This window comes from Mastomys coucha, unplaced genomic scaffold (genome assembly GCF_008632895.1).
Source record: "Mastomys coucha isolate ucsf_1 unplaced genomic scaffold, UCSF_Mcou_1 pScaffold8, whole genome shotgun sequence".
In the NCBI taxonomy this organism is placed as follows: Eukaryota; Metazoa; Chordata; class Mammalia; order Rodentia; family Muridae; genus Mastomys; species Mastomys coucha.
This window is the reverse complement of record NW_022196914.1, coordinates 26,195,384-26,219,136: the sequence shown is the minus strand read 5'-3', so window position 1 is coordinate 26,219,136 and position 23,753 is coordinate 26,195,384. Positions and strand designations below refer to the sequence as shown.

Genomic DNA, 23,753 nt, shown 5'->3' with positions numbered 1-23,753 from the left:
ATTAGAGGTAGTTGTAAGCTTCCTGCGTGGGTGCTGAGAGCCCAACTGGAGTCCTTCGCAAATGTTGCATGCGCGTAAATTACTGTGTGCTTTCTCTCCAGCCCTTACTTGGCTCTTTAAAGGATTTTTCCAACAATAAATACAACATTTCTGTATTTTAAAAAATCAAGTTTAGATTTCCACTGAATACAAGTTTATTTACGAAATATTGTTTTGTTTTTTTAAAATACTGCATATTTTTTCATGTGAATCAATGCTGCCCAGGATATTTACTATATAGAGTTATAACATCATTATATTTATTATCTTAATTTGCTTTTAATTTTAGTGAATTATATTCAGTGAATATGAACTTTGATTTTTTTCTACCTGACCATTTTGTTAAAATTTCTGAATTAGAAATTTTTGTACTTATATGAATAAAAGTTGAGGATATATTCAATATGTCCATTTAAAAAATTATTTACCTCTTTGTTTTTTTATTGATTTAGATAGAATCTCATGTAGTCCATCTGGCCTCAAACTCACTCTGTGGTTCTGACTTTCTGATTCTCCTATCTTCGTCTCAGGAATCGAGATTTGGATATGCCTTATCCTGTGGAATAGAAGCCTGGGTTCTGTGTGTGGGGCATGAGCAGTCTGTCGATGGGACCACTTCAAGATCCTCTGGTCATCAATTGTAAGGTTTTACTTTTCTTTTCTTTTACCTTTCTATCTAAATATGCACTGAAAAGGTCAAAGTTATCCTTTTTATTTATTGTTTTTATTTTTAATTATAATTATATCCCTTACACTTTTCTTTTCCTCCTTCCAAATCCTCCCATATCCCCCTCCTTGCTTCCCAGGCCTCTGTCCCCATTAATTATCATAACATACACACATGCAGACATGTACATTCCTAACTATAACCTGCTCAGTCTATATAATGCTACGTGTTTGTATGTAAAAACTATTGAATCTTTGTTTTAGCATCGAGTCTACTCAGCTCTGTGCTACTCTATTCAGTTCCTCTAAAGTCTAAAGTCTTAGGCTTATTATATGATTATAAGTAAAAATAGCTCTGGGGCATCACGGTCCTCTTCAAAACCCTGACTGGCTCTTTTGCATTAATTTCTATTCTATATTAACAGTGTTATTTAACTCTGCATTCAGCACAATTGCTAGCATAAATGTGTCTATTCTTTTACTTTCCATTTATTTCGTTGTTCTTGTTTCATATAAACACATAACAATTTTATTTTTGTTTGCCATATATCTGAGTTATTGTTATTTTTAGAAAATAATTTGGTGTGCTTACAGGAACACTGCGATGTATATAATGGGTTTGAGCCTGTATTAATTCACTTGCTTCTCATTTTTCTCTTTCATCTATCTTTTCTCTACTTTCTATTTATTAAGTGTTCCGGCACTCATAACCACATGTGCCTCTCTATTATATGAAAGGAGCCATCTACTCTCACGCCTCCTCTGAGCAAGAAGACCTGCTGGGCTGTATGCTGCTTTCTTTACTTTGTAATAAAGTGCTGTGTTTCTCAAATACTAGTTAAACAAACTTTGCTACCAAGAAAGCAGTGACAACTGTACATTTTAGCATATAAATATGGAGATCAAGTATAAGGGCAAGCCTGTACATTCTTTTATGAGTATAAATGCAGGAATTTTACTTTGACCATGTCTGGGTATGCACAATGACTAGCTACTATAATAGTGGTATCACATGTTCTATAGAGAAATAAGATAATATGCAAATTAAAGTATTTTAAAAACAACTACTATACCTTACTCTTATGTCTTTCTTTTTATAACAAACCTTGATGTGCATTCAAGACAATTTTATTTTATTTCATCTTTTTAGATGCTTCATTGATTTCTTTTATCCTGGTATTACCAAGATAATGTGTTTTTATTTTTTTAATAGTGTGACACAATCGTTTGTGAGATTTTATTAGAGTAAGTCCATAGAACTTTAAAATTTATTAAGAACAAGTTTATTCTACTGCCTGTACTCTTTATTTTTAAGCTTCAAACTTTCTAGCTGGAAAACATAACTATAAATAAATAAACAAACAAACATTTAAATATTATAAAAATAATACAATTTACTAAGTATATTGATGTAAGGCTGTTGCATATTGCATTGTACAAAGTAGTCAAAGGTAATTATATTATGTGGAAAACCAATCTTGTTAAATAATTGCAGATCATGAAGAACTCTGTCAACAATGATTGGTACCTGTACCAGTTCATTTAAAGGCAGGCACTGTGCTATATATATATATATTTGTATATATGTATGTATACAGACACATGTATATGTATATACATATACATAAGTTCACAGACTATATTTGTTTAGAAGTGGAAAATCTGGTGAAACACCTAGACTCTAACTGCTGACTCAGGAGTGTTTGCAACCTTGTGAGTGTGGAGAGAACCCTTGAAATTGAAGAGAAATGAATACATTATGAAGCTTTTTTATAGATGGCTTGTGTGAGACTTGAATGAGAAAAGTCTGCACATCTGACATTTGTTGTTGACACCAGTTGGTGGCACTGCTTGGGGGGCTTGGGACAAGGAGCCAAGCTGAACATATGGTCACTGGGCAGGCCTTAGGAGTGTATAGGCCTGCCTCACTTCCAGTTTGCCCTCTTATGTTTCCTGATTAGAATCATAACATGTGACCAGAGGGCTTCCTGTTATGCTTGCCTGCTGCCTGGCCCTCCTCTCTGCTATAATGGTGTTTTACCAGAACAACAAAAAGTACCTGCTTGTACAATACTGGCAATGGAATGTAAGCTTCATATTAGGCAAGCTCTCTACAAACTAATCTACATTCCCAGCCTCAGCGATCCCACTGAAAGGGAAGGAACAAAGAGTATTGTGACTTTTCAAAACATAATATCTTTACATATGCCTATAACCCCAGCATCCCAGAGAGGAAGGAATTAGGACCAGAGGTTCAAGGTCTTTCTTGGGTATATACATAGTGAGAAGGCAGCCTGGGCCCCAGGAGTCTGCCCTTTGACCTACTTTCACTTGTGGAGTAATCCTGTGGGTCAAGAATGCCTGACTCCTGCAGAGAGCGGATACAGGAGTCCACCAGCTCAAGGCCTGTTGTAAGTTCATCTTCGATATCTTTTTGGCCATCTGAAAGGAGATATATTAAAGTGGTAAACACGGTAGGTTAGCATTAAAGCTTTGGGTCAGTGGTTGTCAAGCTGTAGGTTGTGACCCCTTGGGATTCTAATGACCCTTTCACAGGGTCACATCACATTTTCTGCACATCAGATATTTACATTATGATTCATTTCAGGAGAACAATTACAGTTATGAAGCAGCAATGGAAAAATTGAGTGTGTGGGGGTCACCACAACATGAGGAACTGTAATAAAGAGTCACAGCATAGGAAGGTTGAGAACCACTGCTTTAAGTTACCATTTAACAATCAAACACGATCACTATTAGACAACACATTTACAAGCCTTGACATCAATCACAGAGCCAAAGTCAACTACATGAATCTTTGGAGAAGATTAAGTTACCAGAAAATTAAGAGACATTAACCCCTCACCCACAAATCACAAGCTAGCATAACTTCACTTAATTTTTACTGTCATGTTTTTTTTCCTAATTCACTTTTAGAAAACTAAAGTTCATAATACAATTAATCAGTAGAGATACACATAGAAGTAAGATTCCATCAAGAGGCCATACTTTACCTTGTGTCTGCCAATGAAACTGCTCTCCTGCTGAACTGCAAGAAAGAGAACACACAGCTGTAATAGGCTAATTAGCAGAGTGTATGGTCTAAACACAAGATGCACAGGGACCCCAGAGCAGGAGAGCTGGATTCCCGGAACCCTTCTCAGTCCTCACACAGCAGAGGGTCCACTGAGATGGAATCTTAATTTCCATGCATTTGCTGTATATCCCCTTTTGATTTGCAGGTAATACCGTGCTATCAGTGGACATTGTTCAGTAATTTTCATAAAGATAGCTTATTTTTTTCATAAATCCAATCCATTAAGAAATAGCTTATAGATAATTCAGTTTTACTCAATTTTAGTTACTTTAAAATAACTAAAGTCTGCATAGTATTAGACATTGTAAAGTACCTAATAAAGAAATATAAATCCCTTTTTATTAAAAACAGGTAAAATAACTTTTACCTTTACTTCAACATTTCATATGAGTCCTTCTTTCCAGTTGATTGTTGTGACTTAAATAAGGTGACTTAAAATAATAACATATTACCACCAACTGAATATACATTTTGAAATTCTCTCCTAACAACATATCTTTTCAAAATGATTAAGCCAAGCATTGTTCATATATATGCACATATATATGATATGCCTGTGACATTTCAGAGTAGACCTGCATAGATGACTGATTTATTTTGCATGACTTATTAAATATAAGATAGATGAATACATTTAATTTTTTGGGTGTGAAAAACTTCCTTTGTATGTTCTGCTAATGGTGCCACCATTTTCTGTCAATATCTGACGAGCAGTAAGAATAGCAATGACAGATACTATTTGAGAATGGTTTTCCACATGTATTTTACCAGATCTTTGCCTTGATCAAGCAGCTTCTATGAATAGCTCATCAGTCCTTTAACAGTAAGTGGGTTTTAGACCCTTAATTTGTACCTTAGAGGCAGCTTCTGAATACATTTATGTGGGAAAGGGGAATTCTGGTATAAATCAGCACTCAGAAAAGCCATGATTGATGTAAATGAGAACAAGAATGGTCCCTTTAGAAACGAATGACTATTATAGGGTGTCTTGCTCCTAAGCCAACTCATATTAGCAAAATGGAAAGAAATTTTATAATGCTAAGAGCTAAAGACAGATCTGACACATGAAAAGGTAACCACAAATTCATTTCCATGAAGCTCTTACATCCATTAAAGAGCTATAGCATTATCTAAGAGCTGTATCTAACTACAAAGTTCAACCCTTACCATAGGAAGGTAATACACCCATCAATATTTTAAAAATGATACAGCAGCTTCCCTTAGTAGGTATCATTACATATAAGGTTGTTTCATATTAAAATTCAAGAATCACCAGGATCCATCTGAACCATCACTATCATGGCTATGCTAGTCTTTAAGAATGTTATTTATCCAGCATGTGCTGTTATGATCCTAATATTATGCATGGATACCATTGCACATTTTCAGAAACTGCACTAGAGCCTGGATATACTGACTCCGAGTAATGCTAAGTGCATATCACAATCATGCGCAGCCCTTCTTAAATGCATAGGTGAAAGCCGACTAGAAGCCTACAGGCTCAGAAAATCTGTACGCTCGGCTGAGTGTCTGCTCTAAATAGTTAAGTTATACACTTCTTGTGTGCTACGAATGTTAGATCTACTGGGTAAGACACTCGTTGTTAATTTAGTGCTAACCCAGGCACTCTTATTCTATATCGTAAGGCTGGACAACCTCCCCATGTAGCATAAAAGTATGGATGTCATCATTTGTGTAGGAACAGAAAACATTCTCATACTGTACTGGGCTGAAGAGTGGCTTTCTCCCCAAATAAACTCTAGATCAAAGCCCTGAAATTTGTGCATGCTCAGCTTTTTGGACAGAGGGTTTCACTGCTGTATCAAGGGTTGACTGTCTTCAGACAGGTCATCTATGGGAGGGATTTGCGTGAGATGTACTTGTAGGAGACTGACAGGACCTACACAGACATGGAGATGGCCAGGTAAAGAGGAGGGTGAAGACCAGGTGTCTCAGATAAAAGTGAAGACTCAGTGGAAGCCACACAATCAGGAAAAGGTTTGTGAGGAACTTCCTTTTGGTCTTGCTAGGAACTGTCTCCCAGTTGACACACTGACCACTTCAGTCTTCAGCCCACCAAAACTGTGAGAATAAATTTGTGTTGGTTTAAGCCAGGTACATGGAGTAACACTTATGGCAGTCTCAGGGAATTACACTATTTTTCTTGATACAATAAGGAAATTACTACTACCTCCAAACTACTACAGGCCCATAACAATCCAGGTATTTGGTTGTAAGGTTTATGACATAGCAAGACCTTGCTATTTCTCAACACTTACCAACTTTCTCTTGCTTTTAGGAACAAAACTCAGTGATGTTAAAGGATGTGACCACCCAGCTCCTAAAAGTCTTGTCAAAGCTTTGAAGAAACTTGCACAACACTCAATGCAAACTCCTCATCCACAATCTAAAGTCACCCTTTGGGTAAGGGGGATGGCTTCCTCTTAAGTTTCCTCATATCTAAAGCAATGCAAATGAGCTACCTGTGGGCTCAGCATTGTTCTGTTCTCTCTCTATGGGACACTGGGCTCATCTGCCCAGTCCATTATGTGTAGACAGGGCTACACAAAACCCCAAAGGAAGAAGTGGAGGGTGTCATTTCCTGCTCAAACACAAGAAGTGCAGGCATGAGTTTCTAACCTTTCTGTCAACTTAAGCCCTGTGTGTGGATGGGTCCATAAGAATGGACACTCTGTCAGCCCACACAGAAATGTGGTCAAGTATACAGTGTGATCATATGGAAACTCTGAAGCTGCAGGTTGACTCTGTAGAACTCATGTTCCACTAATCCATAGGGATATGGGCCATTGCTGGTGTTTACAAGCAGTTCTTCCTTCTTAACTTTTTCGTCCAGAGGTTGGGGCTGGATGGGGGTGTCCCATAGCAATCCCCACACAGAAAAGATGGTGTTTATAGTGGTTTTGTTCAATTGGAGATTTGTCTGTTCCTCTACAATAACAGGCGAATCACTGTGCAAAACTCAACATCCTCATATTACCACATAGCTCTTCTTTGGTCCTCTTTCTAAATTATTTCAGTTTTATGATGCCACAGAAATGAGAAGGAACATTTTATTATTATTATTACAGTTGAAAGAAGAAGCACTATTGACGGTAATGTAGAAATGTCCTCTCAGGAAAAAAAATGTCATATTCCTTTGGGGCAGATGAAAGCATTAATCACTTCAGTGGCTTCCTTGACTCCTTTCACACAGTTAAAATGCATTAGCAGTAATACCGATCACAGACTGCAGACGTCCCCAGAGGAAACTGGTTTGGATTTGGTTTCCTTAAGTGTGTACTTTCCTTTCTCTGCTCTGGGATTCCATGAAATTGAATGTTTGTTTATGTGTGTATATGTGTGTATATATGTGTGTGTGTGTATGTATGTGTGTGTATGTATGCATATGTGTGTATGTGTGTGTGTATGTATGTATGTGTGTGTATGTGTATGTATGTATGAGTGTGTGTGTATGTGTGTGTATGTATGCATGTGTGTGTATGTGTGTGTATGTGTGTGTGTATGTATGTGTGTGTGTGTGTGTGTGTGTGTGCTTGATTCCTTCCCTTAAGAAGTGCTGGAAGGTGGATACTTCTTAAAAAAAAAAAAAACAAAAATCAAACAAACCTATCTATTCATTACATTATCACAGACTAGGCCTGCTTCTCATATACTCCAATATCCAGGACTAGGAAGTAGCTGCAGTAAATATTCTCAGTTATATATCTGAATTTAATACAATGGAAAAATCCACTTTGAGAAAGACATAGTTCATTTGCCCTCCATGTCACATGTGAGGAGAATGACAGAATATCTCTCTGATAGATTATTAAAGTAGAGGTGTTGGAACATTTCTAGTTAGCCAGCAATAGCTGATAGCTTCATGTTCTTTGGGCATGATGTATATGTGTGTGTGGCAAGGGTAGTTTAGACCAGAGAGTCACCTTGAGCTCCCTGCAAAGTGGATTCTATCATTGCCTTTTCTGACGATCATCTCACTCACCCGTGGGCCATTTCTAATAAAGACCACATATGAAAGTTCATAGCTTTTCTTAATGCCAGGAAAAAAAAAACACAGAGCAAGCCACTTCTACTGACTCTGATGGACCGGCTCAAGTATATTTTCTTTTGTGACTTTCAGATGCCTGAAGCATCAGTCCCCGCCCTGGACCAGATGGAACAGTATTGCTCCTGACTTCTTTCAAAACGAAATGAAGGTGTGGAACTACGAGGCTTTTGTTAACTTTGCTTTGAAGCTGAGCAGTGCACCTAAAACATAAGCCAGGGGAAGCTATTGTAAAAGTAAATTGCTTCCAAACTAATGTTTGATTCTACCCTACAGGAATAAAGATACTCATATTGATGGCATCTGTTTGTCTAGACCGTGGCTGTAGGAGAAAAGAGCTTTTATTAGTGAATTTCACATGCAGGACCCCACACTAGAATGAAGTGATTTCAAGATAAAATGAGCTTAGTCCAGAGCCTTAGATACTATGGGAATGATGTGTATATGATGAAGATGAGAATTTGTCTATTTGGTGTGTAGTGTTTTGCTAGAGGCCTCTGCTGCCTTTTATGCGTGTGTTCTGTTTCCTACTCTGCTATGGTAAATAGCTCCTTTTCCCTTCCAAGATTGCCTTGCAGCTTCTGTCCTTGAAACACCCCCAAATGAATAGTCACAGTCTCCCCCATGTAAATGCCATGTTGATTTCTTTCTTATATCAAAATCTTTCTGCCTTGGTTATTTCAACAAAATGTATAACGTTACGGCAACTAAAAACATCTTCATAGGCCTACAAAGGCTACCGTTAGGAATACCTAGCTAAAACAGGATGTCATTTGTGCAGCAGTGGACAGGGTGGTCTCTGAAACCAGACTCTGTGTGGCAGAGCCCAGCTCTGACAGGTTCAGTCCATACAGCGGTAGGCAATATTAAAACTTGTGAGGAGTCAATCACATATATTTCAGGTGTTCCTATATTTCAGGTGTTTAAATGTGTGCTGACCAGAGGCTTAAAGCACCTAAGGAATATGGAATGGATTAAAATTGTTTATAAACTACAGTTGGTCAGACTATAATCATTTACTGTAAATTATTAGTGTCAGTGTCAGTAATTATAAGTTGATTGATTATGGCTTACTCAGTGTTTTTTCTTTGTAGTACACAGAAGTTGTCTGTGGGCCTAATGGGGTATAGTCCTGAGGAAAGGTGAGCAGCCAGTACCAGAGAATGCCATACACAGTGATTTCTGCACTTCTACTGTTGGGAAGATGCCACGACAAAGACAGCACATTTTCTTGGTAAGCACCTCCTGTGGCTTTGAGCATCCAGAAGGGAGGCATCACAGGCTCTCTATGACTTTCACTACAGTTTGCTACTTGAATGTTCTCAAAGGCCCAAGTGTTAAAGACACAGTCCTAAGGGGACATTATAGAAACACTGTGGCTTTCTTAAGAGATAGGGAGTTTTTAGATCATTGACCTGTAATTCTCAAACTGTGAGTCAACGACCTCTTTCACAGAGCCACCCAAGACTATCAGAAAACACAGATATTTACATTACAATTCATAATAGTAGCAAATTTATAGTTTTGAAGTAGCAATGAAATTTAATTTTATGGTTGGGGTAACCACAACATGAGTAATTGTGTTAAATGGTCTCAGCATTAGGAAGGTTAAGAACCACTGACAATTGAGGATGACCTCTAACAGGGACTATGGGACTCTGGCCCCTTCCTCTCTCTCTTTGCTGTATGACAAGGAATTTGCCTCATCGTGTGTTCTCATTATGATGTGCTTAGTAATAAATTCAATCAGTCATTGAGAGAAACCTGAAGAATTGGGTGCCCAAATAACCATTTTACTCTTTGTACATTATTTATCTTGAGTGTTTTGTTACAGTGATGGAAAGCTCATTTCCATAAGTGCCAATGGGGTAGGGACATTTACAGTCACCTGTATAAAGCTTGAGGTAGTACTCCAAGCGTCCTCCTGTTCAAGGCCTTTGTGGGTAGTTCCAAGGACCTTAGACACATTGCCTGCTGTATAGGCAGCACAGATTCCTTATTGGAAAGACAAGGATATCTTTTCATGGGAATTTTGTAAAAAGTAAGAATGTAAAGGATTTAAACCCACAGAACAGTGATATGAACTTGACATCATGAGGGAAGTTGTGAATAGAAGCCAAAGGAGGGAAAGCTAGAGAACGAACTGCCAATTCACAGAACAAAATGAGCTTCCACAGAATAGTCACACAGAATTCAGCTTGTCTTTTTATCTGTCTCTGGGACAGATAAAATATTACCACACTAATATGTCATGGGTTCTAAAGAATTTATGCTTTCTTTCATCAGAACTATAATAGGGACTAAAAAGAGGAGTAAATGATTTGAAAAAGAAAGATGTCTTGCTTCTGAACTCTGTCTTTCCAATCAGCACCTTACAGACGGTCTCTCCTGGTGTTTGCAATCACTCTTGCTATAGCTAACACCAGTGACATTTTCTGTTTTCAGAATCATGTGTGAGAAAATATAGTGACCTCAAATTGCTATTATGAATTTCCTTTCAGTTTGAGGCAGAAGAAATTCACATCCCCAGCCTAATTTTGTTGGCATTGATGACTGACAAAATATGCAAGCAGCTGATACAGCAAAGGACTAATGCTCCCCCAGGGGAGCCTGGACATAAGTGGCTCCAGTGTGTATCACAAAGGGCCACAATACTGTCACATGTGGGTGCCAGCCACTTAGAGCTACTCAAAGCAGAAAGAACATGTATTCACTTTGGGTTTAATTCTCTCTAAATAAATACTCCAGTTTGTCACAACCACAAAGAATTAGCCTGAGGCTCCATCGTCTAAAATGTGCTAGCGATACAAAAGCCAAGCTCGTACCATGGGAAGGAAACACACGCAAGTTTCTCTTCTTGAAATTAATTTTATAGTTTCAGAGTTGACTGTAGCTACATTACAAGAGGCACATTATGTATAATATCCAATATTGGAAGCATCAACAAATGGGGTTATATAAAATATGAATTTCTCATGCTATACTTCCTGCCACAGATTCCTGAGAACCTTCTCATGCATGAGCTAGGAATTGTTTTTAAATGGTTTTACCAATACACAAGGCATTTATTGTAGTTGGAGAAATATATCTAACTACATTAGAAAATAAACTATCATAATACCTCTGCCAGTGGGCATTCCACAAATTGGAGTATTGTAAGTCGCAATTTTTGATCACTAGGGGTACTATCATAAGGTGCTCTCCAAAGCATGGAATTGAACCATTTATGCAGTTTACGTGTTAACTCTACTGTGCTGCACACTGCTACACTGATCAGTCAACTTTAACATCATGTGTAACTCAGTAAGATGTTGATTAATTTCAACACTTCATTTCTGAGCTTTACCATGAGAAGGGGAGAGAGTTCTCTGCATCTGGAAGCTGAGCGTCCATTACTGTATTTTAGAATAGAGGGTGAGAAAGAGTAGTTACTATTTATTTGCTCATGGATGTGATGCCCCCAGCAAGGTATTACAAGTGTCAACCCTCTACATCTTAGCTAAAATACCTCCTTACTCCCTGAATAAACAGAAGGTTGAACTCGTGTTTTCTTGTTTCCTATGATTGTGTATGAGTGTGAGTGAATCTTGATTCTGGAACATGTGTGTACCTGTGCATATGAAGGCTTGTGTGTGTGTGTGTGTGTGTGTGTGTGTGTGTGTGTGTGTGGCTCACTTTGCTGTTCCTTTAAGGCACACAAATCTGTCAGCTTTTCATTCCCCCACTCTTCCTTCCCATATCTATCTGTCTGTCTGTCTGCCTGTATGTCCATCCATCCATCCATCCATCCATCCATCCATCCATCCAGACCATCCCTCTATCTAACCTGCTGCAAACATGTTAAAGCCTGGTGCCATATTTTGATGGAATAATATGATTTGTTACTATAAATGAACTTTACTCCTCCTATATCTTCAATGGAAACATATGCAAGCAACTGTCTTATATTCCTTAGGAAAGAGGAAAGAAATTTGAGTAAGAATACACAATTGGTAAAAATAAAATTTCATTTTGATTTTTTCAAGACAGTGTTTCTTTGTTTAGCTCTGGCTTTCTTGGAACTCTCTCTGTAGACATAGGCTGGCCTATGAAGTCAGAGATCCACTGGTATCTAACCCAGGAAGTGCTGGGATTAAAGGCCTGCACCATAGCCCAGCTCTTTTAACTAATTATAAAACTCCCTTAAAGGCTGAGGACAAGAGGAAGTGCAGACAACAGAAACCGGAAGTCTCACTAGAGAATCCTGATCACAGAGCTGCTTGCACCTTGGCTTCTTCCTCTGTGTCCACTTCTGCTTACAAAGTCACAGTACACTTTGACTGTTTATAGACCAGAAACCACAGGGCATCCATAAACACCAGCGGCCATCACATCTGTCTTTATGTCCAGAGAGGCAGTAGCAGCCTTCTGACCATGTGAGCCACCTGAACCCATGTGACGTTTAGTAAAAACAAAACAAAACAAACCCAAATTAATGGATGTATAAATATTCACAACAGATTTATTCTTAACTACCAAGGGCTAGAATCTACCAGCCAAATATCCCTCATCATCTGAGCAGTGAATGGCATGACACTACGGAAACTTCCTCAGCAAGGGAAAGAATGGCTTTTGAAACACAGTAAGTAGTGATCCTCAAAAGACTAGGGTGCCTTAAAAAAGAATAGTCTTGAAATACAATACTAGGGGACTGAAGAAAAGATCAATGACAGCTAAGTGTTAAGGATAGGTCAGGGGATAGTGCAGGATGAAGGAGCCTTTCTGTGATGGAGTGGTTTGAATGTTGATATTGTTGGTACAAATACAAAGCCATGTGTTTGATGCATTCTCATAGAACTAAGCACACAAAACTCTCTCTCTTTCTCTTTCTCTCTCTGTCTCTGTCTCTCTGTCTCTCTCTCTCACACTGACACACTTGCACACATGGGGGGGGTGTATATTAAAAGTAGGAAATTCTGGATTATACCAATGCCTTATATGTGGGATAGGCATAGCTACAGGGAAACAGGCATAGTTACAAGTGAGTTTTCTGTGTAATTTATTTTGTATTTTCATAAGTCTGTAAATATTCACAAATAAAAAAAACAAAACAAAACTAAAGTGTGGTTTAACCATGCTTCATTTTTACACTTTGACTTGTTTTTTTCTGTATACAATATACTGTTAGTTTATTCTCTCATGTAATATAAACTAGAACAAAATGAAGATTGGGGATACTGGAATTATGACAAAGAAGGAAGAGATGGAGATGGTGTGATAGATGCTCGGCCCAGGGAGTTGCACTATTGGGAGGTGTGGCCTTGTTGGAGTAGGTGTGTCACTGTGGGCATGGGCTTTAAGACCCTCATCCTAGCTGCCTGGAATTAAGTCTTTCACTAGAAACCTTCAGATGAAGATGTAGAACTCTCAGCTCTACATGCACCATGCCTGCCTGGATGCTGCTATCTTCCCACCTTGATGATAATGGACTGAATCTCTAAACCTGTAAGCCATCCCCAGTTAAATGTTGCCCTTTATAAGACTTGCTTTGGTCATGGTGTCTGTTAACAGCAGTAAAACCCTAAGACAGATGGGCATATGGGGGGGGGGACAAGGAAAAAAGAATGTGTTCATTTGTGACTATCCTTTTATTCTTTATTCTTATCAGAGCTGATGGGACCTGCCCAGGCTCATTAATGCTTTGTTCTGTGAATGAACTGTTAGCCCTGTAATAGAACATAGTACTAGCATAGCCAATCAGGTGCAAGAATTACCCTGTCATTGGTGAAAAGGTCATGTGTTATACCTCAGATTCTCTGTTCATCAGAAGCCCAAATTTCTTTCTATTATCCTGTGATTTGAAGAAAGATTTAAAGTGATATTTGGCTTCATATCCTAGAGAAAAATGCCAGTTTTAATGCATGCTCGTAAAATCCAGATCTCATATAATGCAATGTACTCCCTCTCTGCAAACATTTATAAAACATAGGCTGTTGCCTGGTGGGTAAACTCCTGTTCTTCCTGCTAATTTGCAGGGGAGTGCCTGCAGAGTGCATTTGTGTGGATGTCTTATAAACCACTATTCCCGTGCCTGGAAATTGGTCTCTTTGATTTGTCCATTGCTTTCCATATATACTATGCTAAAAAATTAAATTATATATTTAAGACTACTCTCCAAAGTTTTTATAGAATAACTGAAACTGAAAGATTAGATTAGGCTCCTTACTTTATGCAGGGACAAAACAACTGTTCTTTCTGAACTACTGTGTTCAGGAAGAAATGAGGATTTGAGTAAGAGTTCTTGCTAAAAATGGTAGTGCTTACAAAAAAATTTCAAATCTCTTATAGAGTCACAAATTTTAAGATATTTAAAGCACCTTCCTAGTTGACATTATTCATGCCTATTTTCTATTATAAATGGCATTTGATGCCCATACTCCTAATGGCCATGGCTATACACAGGGCTCTGTACAGCAGCGACTCTCTCCACTCAGGAGAGTACCAGGTGTGTGAATGAAAGAACTATGCACAATCCACACCATAGCTTCTTACTGTGCAGCTCATTCACTTATAGACCTTTCCTGCTGGAGCCATGAATGAGACTCAGAGCACACACACATGTATGTGGTCTTAAGTACAAAGTAACCAGCAGTGCCAACAGGTCCGCAGGGCCAGGCTTTGCCTCTGAATCATGGATTTGCATGAGGAGGACAAGCTCTTCTCAGAAACAGGAACTATCAAGGAGTTATGGCATCTCTTCCTCACATTCCTTCCATTGTCAGCTGACACCCAAGCTAAAATGGCGAGGCCCAATAGCCATGAGTGGACTTTATTTGGACTTTTGTAACTCCTGGGTAGGAGAATGCTCAACCTGCGCATGTCAGGAAAGAGGGGTAGAAACAGAGAATGGTTTTCTGCAGTGTATCCACTGAGTCTAGGAGAGCCAAATGCACACACATGCACAGGGCACAAAGTATGTGTCCCATGCTTTCAATGATTCAGCACCTAAATTAGCCACTCTGGAATAGAATGCCATGAACAAAAAGTAAAAATTATGCTATAATAATAATAATATAAAATTCATATTTTTTCTCCCATATTTTTCTCTGACTTCCCATGTTTAGTATTTTCAATACATGTGACCATACCTGAGATTGATTGTTTTTTAAAGTGGGTTCTGAGGGATGGATACTTATATTTTGTGCTTGCAGGATAAGCCTGCTGCTACTAACTCATTCACCCCTCAGGTCCCTTACCTACCTTTAATAGCTTCTTTCTCTGTGCATTTCGCATACTATATCCTATATGTGGAGTGGGCTCTGTACATTGTGTCAACATGATGGATGGCTCATAGATAGCATGGCAACTAGATGATGTGGAGTTCTAAGGGGCAGAGTATTAGCAAACCTTTGTGCTTCTCTTCAGTTTCACCACACCTAGTTGCATCTCTCAAGCTCAAGCCTGGGGTGAATCTGCTTTGATCGAATGTGAGAAGCATTCTTGTAATTGATATTGCAGAATCCAATCCAGCGATCTTGTCCACTGATGTGAGAGCAGAACCCAGGTCTTCTGAAGGGAATGGTGGGCTTGTGCGGATTCTTTCAACCTGCCCTCATCTCAGCTGTCTGTCTTGGGATGTCTGAATTAGGCTCTGCATGGGCTGAGACTCCACCCTGTTTTATTACTTATCAAAGCATGTTGACATAACTTGTGTTTCAGGGCATGGAGTTCAGGGATTGGTGCTCATGTGCCATGTGCTCCTGGCTAGGAATCGCCATAGGAAAGACCGTGCAGAGTGTCCTCTTACTATTCCAAGTGATAACGCCCTCCCTTTTTTGAAGAATTCTATCTTCTTTGGAAAATTACTGTGACAAAAGTGAGTTTATTATATTTGCTATAAAGCACTATGGGAATAACCAAGGCCTCTACTGAGTAAATGTTTTGACTGGCACACCTTGTATGGAATAAAAACATTCACCAGTCAGACATGCCCTGCTACCCCCACCCCATCTTATGATGTGGCCAATTCTTTAAGAACACTAACTACATTTAACAGTGTACCATCATTTATAGCAACAGTGAGATTTTATTTTTATATTTGACACATCTAAATTTACATGGCTGCTTTGTCTTTTGGGTTCCTTATTATTTATTACTTAAGAATTCTACACACACACACACACACACACACACACAATGTGTTGATTAAACCTACTCATTCCTGCCTTTGTGCTCATGGGTATATGGCTATCTCCCAGAGTATGGGTACCCTCTGTGGACTCACATCTCTGGAGAGAGTGAATATTCTTCCCTTAGCAGTCATTATTAACCAATGTCTCCCCCAACTAGAGATGGGACTTTGTGATGCTCTCTCCTATCTATTCTGGGCTGTTTTTCTGACGCTATCTTGCAAAAAGTCTTGTTCATGCAATTCCAGCTGCTGTGAGTTCACACACATCTATATCACACTTCCTCTCCCGAGGCTCAGAGATCATCACAGAAGGAAAAAGTGGTAGAGCTGAAGGGAAGGAGCAGAAAGCCTGGAAAAGCTAGGGCTATGGGGGATGACAGCCATTTTCTCTTACCATCAGTATATTCCTTTCCAAAAGAGAAAGTGAAATTACTTCTCCATGTCCCCACCAAAGGTTGCATTTACATATGCAAAAGGAACATACTTTTCAAATACCATTGGATTTTTCCTTCTTTACTGGACGTCTTTTGTTTTCAGTTACATTCTGTCCAATGTTTAGAGTGAACTAATTTTCCTCTCTCTAATTAAGCCCATTGCAAGATTTCACTCACTCAAGCTTCCTGTTAAATGAAACATTATTTTCCCTTATCAGTGTTCTGTGATGTGTCCCTAGTGGCTTCTAATTGGGAACAATTATAAGAAGATAAATCTAAATTCAGCGGTGGCAGTTGTCATTAACATATCTCTGCTCTGCTCCTGAGGACTTCCTGTTGTTTAAGACATCTGGGAACTCAGACTCCAGAAAGAGGCCTGATGGAGCAGCACAGGAAACAGGCAGCAAGGACATCCTTCATTTTAACTTGTTGGTTTAAACCGGCCTAAGAGGAACACGCAAAGTCCTCCTCACCTGATGTGGTATTGACTTAGTTCTTTCCAGACACATTGAGTCCCACAGCCCTGGCCAAATTGCTAGAATGAGCCATTTCCTCAGAAAAGGCACCACATGCAATGATATGCATGTATGCAAATGTTATAACAGAACTTAGTGTTTTGTAAGCAACTTAACTCAAAAAGCAAGTGAAAGGTGACCGGGCTTTTCTGCATCAGAGACCCGAGGGAAGGGTCTCTAAGAAGCAGGGTAAGGTTGAAACCAGTGCTAGTCTACCAAGAGAACCCTGCCTCTCCCCAGGGCTCAGGTTTTCTTCATTTTCCTTTTGTAGTCAGGAAGAAATAACAAGAAAATCAAATGTGATTTTTGTTGCCCTTCACTTGTAATTAATAGACTCAATCTGACTTCTCTATTGAAATGTAAAATGATTCTCTGAAACTATTTCATTAATATGAAAAACTCAGATGACATGGAATAAAGGCTAGCATGAAAACTTTTAGTTAGCATACTCATACGTGTGCATGCATATATGTGAGTGTCCGAGCACGCACACACATACATACATGCACACACATACACACATGCACACACATATGATACTACCTCCACAACACATAAGAACAACAAAAACATAACCATCCTTTTGGCCTTAATTTAGAATGGAGACATCTGAGAAATGTCAGTATCTAACCCTCAGGTTAATGACACTCAAGGAATGAAATTTTAGTTTGTCTGGGCGAGATAAACTGTGCATAAGGGTCATACTTCATGCCTCTCATTTTCTTCCTTTGTGGAGATTCAATCAGGAACTCTTCATGCTATCAGTATGAATTGTATACTCTGTGGGGATGATCGGTTGAATTTGTGAGCGGTTAAAGGCTCTCACAACTGTTTAAAGGAGAGAGTAAGCCTGATCCATGCGCTGAAGTATTCAGAAATATTTTTTTTCCTGTAAAGACAACAGAATCCAGCAGCTGTTCTTTACTGAGATTAATCTACAGAGCAGGGGATTTCTGTGGACTTTCTTTCCTGCCCCCTCCTCACCAAACTGCCCCTCCTAGGATCTTATTTGGAGGCAGGTGTTAAATTACTCGCATGCCCCTAGTTTGTGTTCTACAATGTAAAGTGAAACGTGACAAAGAAGCTTTTGGAGGTGGACTCAGCAAAGACCACCATCAATCCATGGAAACATCAAGAGTCCAAATCATAAGTATTGGAGCGATACTCCACAGCTCCAAGGAACCAGTCAATCCTGATAAAACAAATCTAATTAGGCAACTAGACACACATCTGATAAGCAACGCCAAGGCAGATTAAACAAATTGGGAACGCTGTAGACATTGCCAGCTTTTAGGAAGAAATGGTGTGCTCTGCTTCCCCTTGAGACTGGACTGGCCAGTGACCTGTTTTGACTAATAAGAAGGAGGAGCTGGTATGGGGGAAGGGGTGTGTGTGTTAATTTCTAACTTCTGCAGGATGGATCTTAGGAGATCTTCAGCTGTTAGTCCTTTCGATAAATGAAAGTACCTCTGCGGCTCCAACTTCCATAGATGATGTTTGGCTATACCATGACAACCATGCTGTGAGAAAGCCCAAGGTGGCCATCTGGAGAGACAGGAGCTGCACAGAGACGCAGGGACTGGGCAGATGTGAGAGAATGGTTTTGAACTCCCGAGCTTGGCTGCTAGAGTGAAAGACCCTGGGTAATGCCACAATGAGCAGGAGAGATCCCTCCATATTCCTCATGTGTATTCTCTACACACAGGATCTGGAGCAAGCATATCCATGCTCCTGAACCCAAGGTTTGTTAAAGTATAATCAATAATCAGAATAGTGTGCGCAGCACACAGCGCTCCTGGTCAGCCAACACTGAATGAAACTGGCCAAATGACTGACTATCAAATGTGCAAGTCATACTGAATTTCTGCAAGGTAATTTTATCCCCAAGAAAAAGATAGATGCAGAAACACTAGGTTAAGCATGGTGTATTATTTTCATTGCATATTGAGTTGATGTTGGACTTTATTTAATTCTCTCTCTCTCTCTCTCTCTCTCTCTCTCTCTCTCTCTCTCACACACACACACACACACACATTTGGATTTTGTTTAATTCTTTTAAAATGGCTAGACACACTCCATATTCTGGATTTCTGAAGTTGAGATTTAAAACAAAGCTGTTAAAGTTCGAAGTCTCATGACTTTGAGAAAAATTATAGTTCAGAATGGAAACAGAATGCAAATTATTAATGGGTGATGGTGTAGATTTCTGTAGTGGTATCGATGGCATAGAAAACTGCGAAACAGCACCTATTGAATGCGTTAAGACTTGAAGCAGAGAGCAATTTACCCCAGATTTTCTGCGCCAAGATGATATCTGTGCACAAACGTGATATGAGTCAGGTCTTGAAAGCAATGATGGGACAAAATTCAACAAAAGAAAGAAATGGAATTATATGGGAGTTTTGACATGGCAGACTTCTGACATGAGACAAAAATGAAAGAAAAAAATCAATAACTTATTTAAACCAGTTTAACATTTCTAGATGAAGCTACAGGTGGATGGGAATGACTGTGCAGGATGTAATTTGGGTTTTGAGATACTCCCATTTCGCCGTGGTGCTAAGGGGGCACACGGGTCACAGTTTCAGACATATTGTGAAACTGGGAAGAGCACAGAAGAGCGGATCTCTGCCATGGGAGAAGCCAAATGAAATGATAAAACAGCAGCTACAAAAGGCACAGAAATGAGGTTGTGCTCTAGGTGGCACCGGGCATTAGATCCCTATAATCCTCTGTGGGCACAGGCAGATATATTTGAAACATGTATTCTCTCTCTCCCTGCTCCTACAGAGAATGCAGCTGGAATTCTTCATGTAATGAAAGTTAATTGGGGGGGGTTCTTGTAGAGTAACATAACAGTTGTGTGTGTGTGTATGTGTGTGTGTGTGTTCCACATCAAATTTTTATGGTAATTTTATTTTAACACAGTCATTTCAGTAGTAAAAACCAACATTAAAATAATTTACAATAACAAAAAAATGCTCAGTATCATTAGTCATCAGAGAGATGAACATTAAAAGGAAATGCCTTGTATCTAGTTAGAGAATTATATTTAATCATTTCCTTTATTCTTTGAAATTACAATATAATTACACTCTTCCCCTACTCCTTCCTCCCTCCAAACCCCTCCCATATGTGATCTCTTTCAAATTCATGGCCTCTCTTTATTTATTGTTATGTATATTTATATATAAGAACACACACACATACACACATATATACATATACACACACATATACATATATATTCTTAAATATATAAATACGGCATACTCAGTCCATATGATGTTACCTATATCTATGTTTACAAGGATGACCAGACAACAACAATAGACATGCTAATGTAGACAGAGGAAAGCCCAAAAGGCCTTAACCCTACACAAAGAAGTCAACTAAGAAATATAACTAAGAGTATAGGTGAATGCCAGGGCTAGGAAGCTGGAGAGGGTGGGTTGGTGAGGAGGGGGACGGGGGAGGGAATAGGTTTCTTTTTTTTTCAGAAGGGAAACTGGGAAAGGGGATATCATTTGAAATGTAAATAAAGAAAATACCTAACAAAAAAAAAAAAAAGAAAGAAAGACATGCTGAGGTTAGGAGAAACAATCTTCCCTGTAAAAGTGCATGCTTATTGGTTATCCAATAACAAATGGTCATCCCTGGAGGTTAATTTTTAAGCAGATTGACATTACCAATCTTAGCAATGGTGTGAAACCACCAAAAATTCTAGAAATTTGTTATGGAAATGTAACTTGTACAAACACATGAAGCATTGGCAGGAAGTTTCTCTGTATTTGAAAATTACACCTAACCACATAATGGCTGAATGATTTCAATCCAAGAACTTTTGCAAGGAAATACAAAGGACAAAAAGATTGGTAGAAGAATGCAACTTCATTCATAGCTTTTCCAAATTGGGAAATTTCCCATGCTTTGTTCATAAGCAGAGTGTGATCATGAAATGGAAACCTACTACACAAACAGAAAGCTACATTGGCTTGTAGACACATGTGGCCTCAAGGAGAGATCTCAGAGCTGCACCCTCAGTGGGAGAAGTTCTGTAAAGGGACACCTGTCAACTACTGCCATGCTGTCCCTGATATCATGGGCTTTCTTAGGAACCATAAGTCCAAATATACTCTTGCCAAAGACCAGCTTTGTTGGGGGTCCAGAGGAAGGGGTGTTAGGGAACTACTAAACCAAAGACTCAAAGTCAGTCATGGGAACAAGCTGACAGATCTGTAGACTGCTTGAAATGGCTCCCTAGGCAGCTATCTGTAGATAGCTTTCTGCTCCAGGCAGTGTTCTCTTGAGATAGCACCCTCTCTCTCTTTGAGGCAGTGCTCTCTTGCTAGAAAAAACAATCTAAAGACTCTCTGGATAGCTCATGGGTTTTCCAAACAATGTAAGAAAAGCTGTTAGAAAAATTCTGAAAGACGAGTGTTAGTTCTCTAAATAATTCTTGGGTTTTCTGACCAAGTTCAGAAATCCTGTTAGAAACATTGTAAAAGAGCTGTGTTTGCTCTCCAAGCAGTTCTCTCTGGGTAGCTCTCTCTTGCAAACCAAAGCTCAGTCTTTTATTTACATATTAATTAATTTATTCAACCAGGTTTACTTTTGATTATTCCATGAACCAGAATTTTATGACCCTAGCCCTTGATTCTTAGAAAAAGACAAGTACATTTAAAAAAAATTGCAAATGAATTCAAAGACCTGCCTGCCTCTGTAAGCACAGAAAATAAGATAGATGAGTGGGATCCCATCCTGAGATTACCATTTCCACCATCTCAGGACCTAAATTTGATTTGTCCCAGGCTGACCTTGAACTCAGGAATCTGTCTGCCTTTGTATCTTTCTGACAAACTGGTTTATTAGTGCAGCTGTCTTTGTTCTTTTAGGTCTGTGAAACTCCTCATATAATTCATATTACACCCTTACATTGTGCATCGTTCAGAAATTAAATATTTTTGAACTCATTTTTTCAGAGTTCTTTCCCACAGTCTTAAGGGCTACACTTAAGGTCACAGTGTTTACCATTTTGCTAAGGATATTAGGCATACCCTCACCTCCCAGATTCCACTTATGCTGTCTCTAATTATCATGGAGTCATTAACCTTGGCAGAGAGGACATTCCCTAATAACCTTGGCAGGGAGACAATTTCCTGAAGGAGGAACATAAAGTAAATTATGTACATTATCATACAACCAAGTTTCATACCTAGAGACTGCCAATACCCATGGAGGCCCACACCCTGCTGGCTCTGTCTGCTCCAGGGGTGGGAACTGTGTCACACCACCTCTTCTGCAGTGGTCTTGGCCATCCAGGACTCTGTATACTCTTCCTCCAAGAATTTAACTTTGTCATGGTGTTTCATCCCAGCAACACAGAAGCAATTAATAGAGTATTCCTAATATTTGTGCATTTTCTTATATGTAAATTGTGCCTCACAGGGAAAAAGTGGAACTGAAAATAATGATTAAAGTCTAGTCATGGCTACATGGGAGAAAATGTTTAGGGGAAGTACGCTGATATCTATGATTCTATAAAAAAAATGTAGCAACAAAATGCAGTCAGTAAGTGTCTGGAAAGAGAAATGGACAGATGAACATATGACCAGACAAGAATATTAAATTGTGATGGAAAAATGCAAGTAGTGATCATGTTAAATTATTTTCACAAGTCCCTTGTTAAATTATTATAAATTGTTCTAATAGCTAACATTAAAAATATCGAATATTAGAAAATAATTATTTATAGTGTTGCTAAAATCCCTGGCTCAAACATTTGACAAGGCATAGCAACAAGTTCTCTATTGCACCAGTCTACTGTGTTAGCTCTATGGAAAACAGTGTGCGTAAGTACAACACGCTCGAACATTACCTAGAAAAATGCATAAAATTATTTTTTCTGGGCATGATAATGTGCAAAATAAATTTTATTCTATTGCAGACATGACCAAAACATTCATATGTTACAGAGATGGGAAACTGAGTGCAAATGGCCAGATACTTCAATCTAGTCAAGATACAGATCTTTGTAGCAGTTGCACAACTTTGGTGTTCTAGTTCAAAGACACAAAAGCAGCCATAGAGATAAACTAAAACCAAACAAACCTTCAAGCCAACAAAAAACAAAAACCCATGAGCAGCAGCAAGTCATTGCACACATGCAGAAGGCTTTAGCTTCTCTACCTCTGGCAACCAATGTATGTTGTATGTTCAGTGAGAGGGTCTTACCATAAAGTTCTGTTGTTCAAAGGAGAGCAGTGGCAACAGCTGAAGTGTTTTGAGTAACTCAAGGGCATCACTGGCCAACGACTTGTACCCCACACCTGACCCTGAGACTTTCATCATCTATGGGTTCCCGAGAGGAGCATTATCCACCCATGTGAGTTCCCTCCATTCAAACATTTTTATTGCATTTAAAAATAAGTTTTGAAAATGATAGGTCTCTACATGGCTTTTTAATGCATCCTTAAGTTTTGGTTTATCCTGACCCATACCTGCCCCTCCCCTTTCCACCCACTCCTATCCCAGCTTAAACCTTTCCACCCCTAGTATGCCCCAACTCTAGTTTCATAGTTCATGTATTCTTTCTCTCCCTCCCTTAGGAGCTCTTTATTTCCCACTCCTCTGATGGCCTCTTGTCTAGTTTCATGGCTTCAATTGGCATTCTAAGCTATAGACACTAGCCTAAGAAATTGTAGAGGCTCACAGCCATCCATCGAACTGAGTGCAGGGTCCCCAGTGAAGGAATTAGAGAAAAGAC

At 39.0% G+C, this 23,753-nt stretch overlaps 1 protein-coding gene and 1 non-coding gene across 7 annotated transcripts in view; both read right to left on the bottom strand.

Annotated features, from left to right (window-relative positions):
• The window catches only part of Ctnnd2 (catenin delta 2), an 851,684-nt gene that overhangs the window by 404,716 nt on the left and 423,215 nt on the right, over positions 1-23,753 (bottom strand). For all 6 annotated transcript variants that reach the window (XM_031360311.1, XM_031360312.1, XM_031360309.1 and 3 more), the window contains 2 exons: positions 3,720-3,754; positions 3,031-3,147 (listed from right to left, as the gene is read on the bottom strand). In XM_031360311.1, the coding sequence (XP_031216171.1) occupies positions 3,031-3,147; positions 3,720-3,754 (152 nt within the window). The remainder of the gene's footprint in view (positions 1-3,030; positions 3,148-3,719; positions 3,755-23,753) is intronic.
• Positions 21,447-21,509, bottom strand: LOC116083978. The gene has a single exon (XR_004115962.1). It is a non-coding gene; the product is annotated as a U7 small nuclear RNA (small nuclear RNA).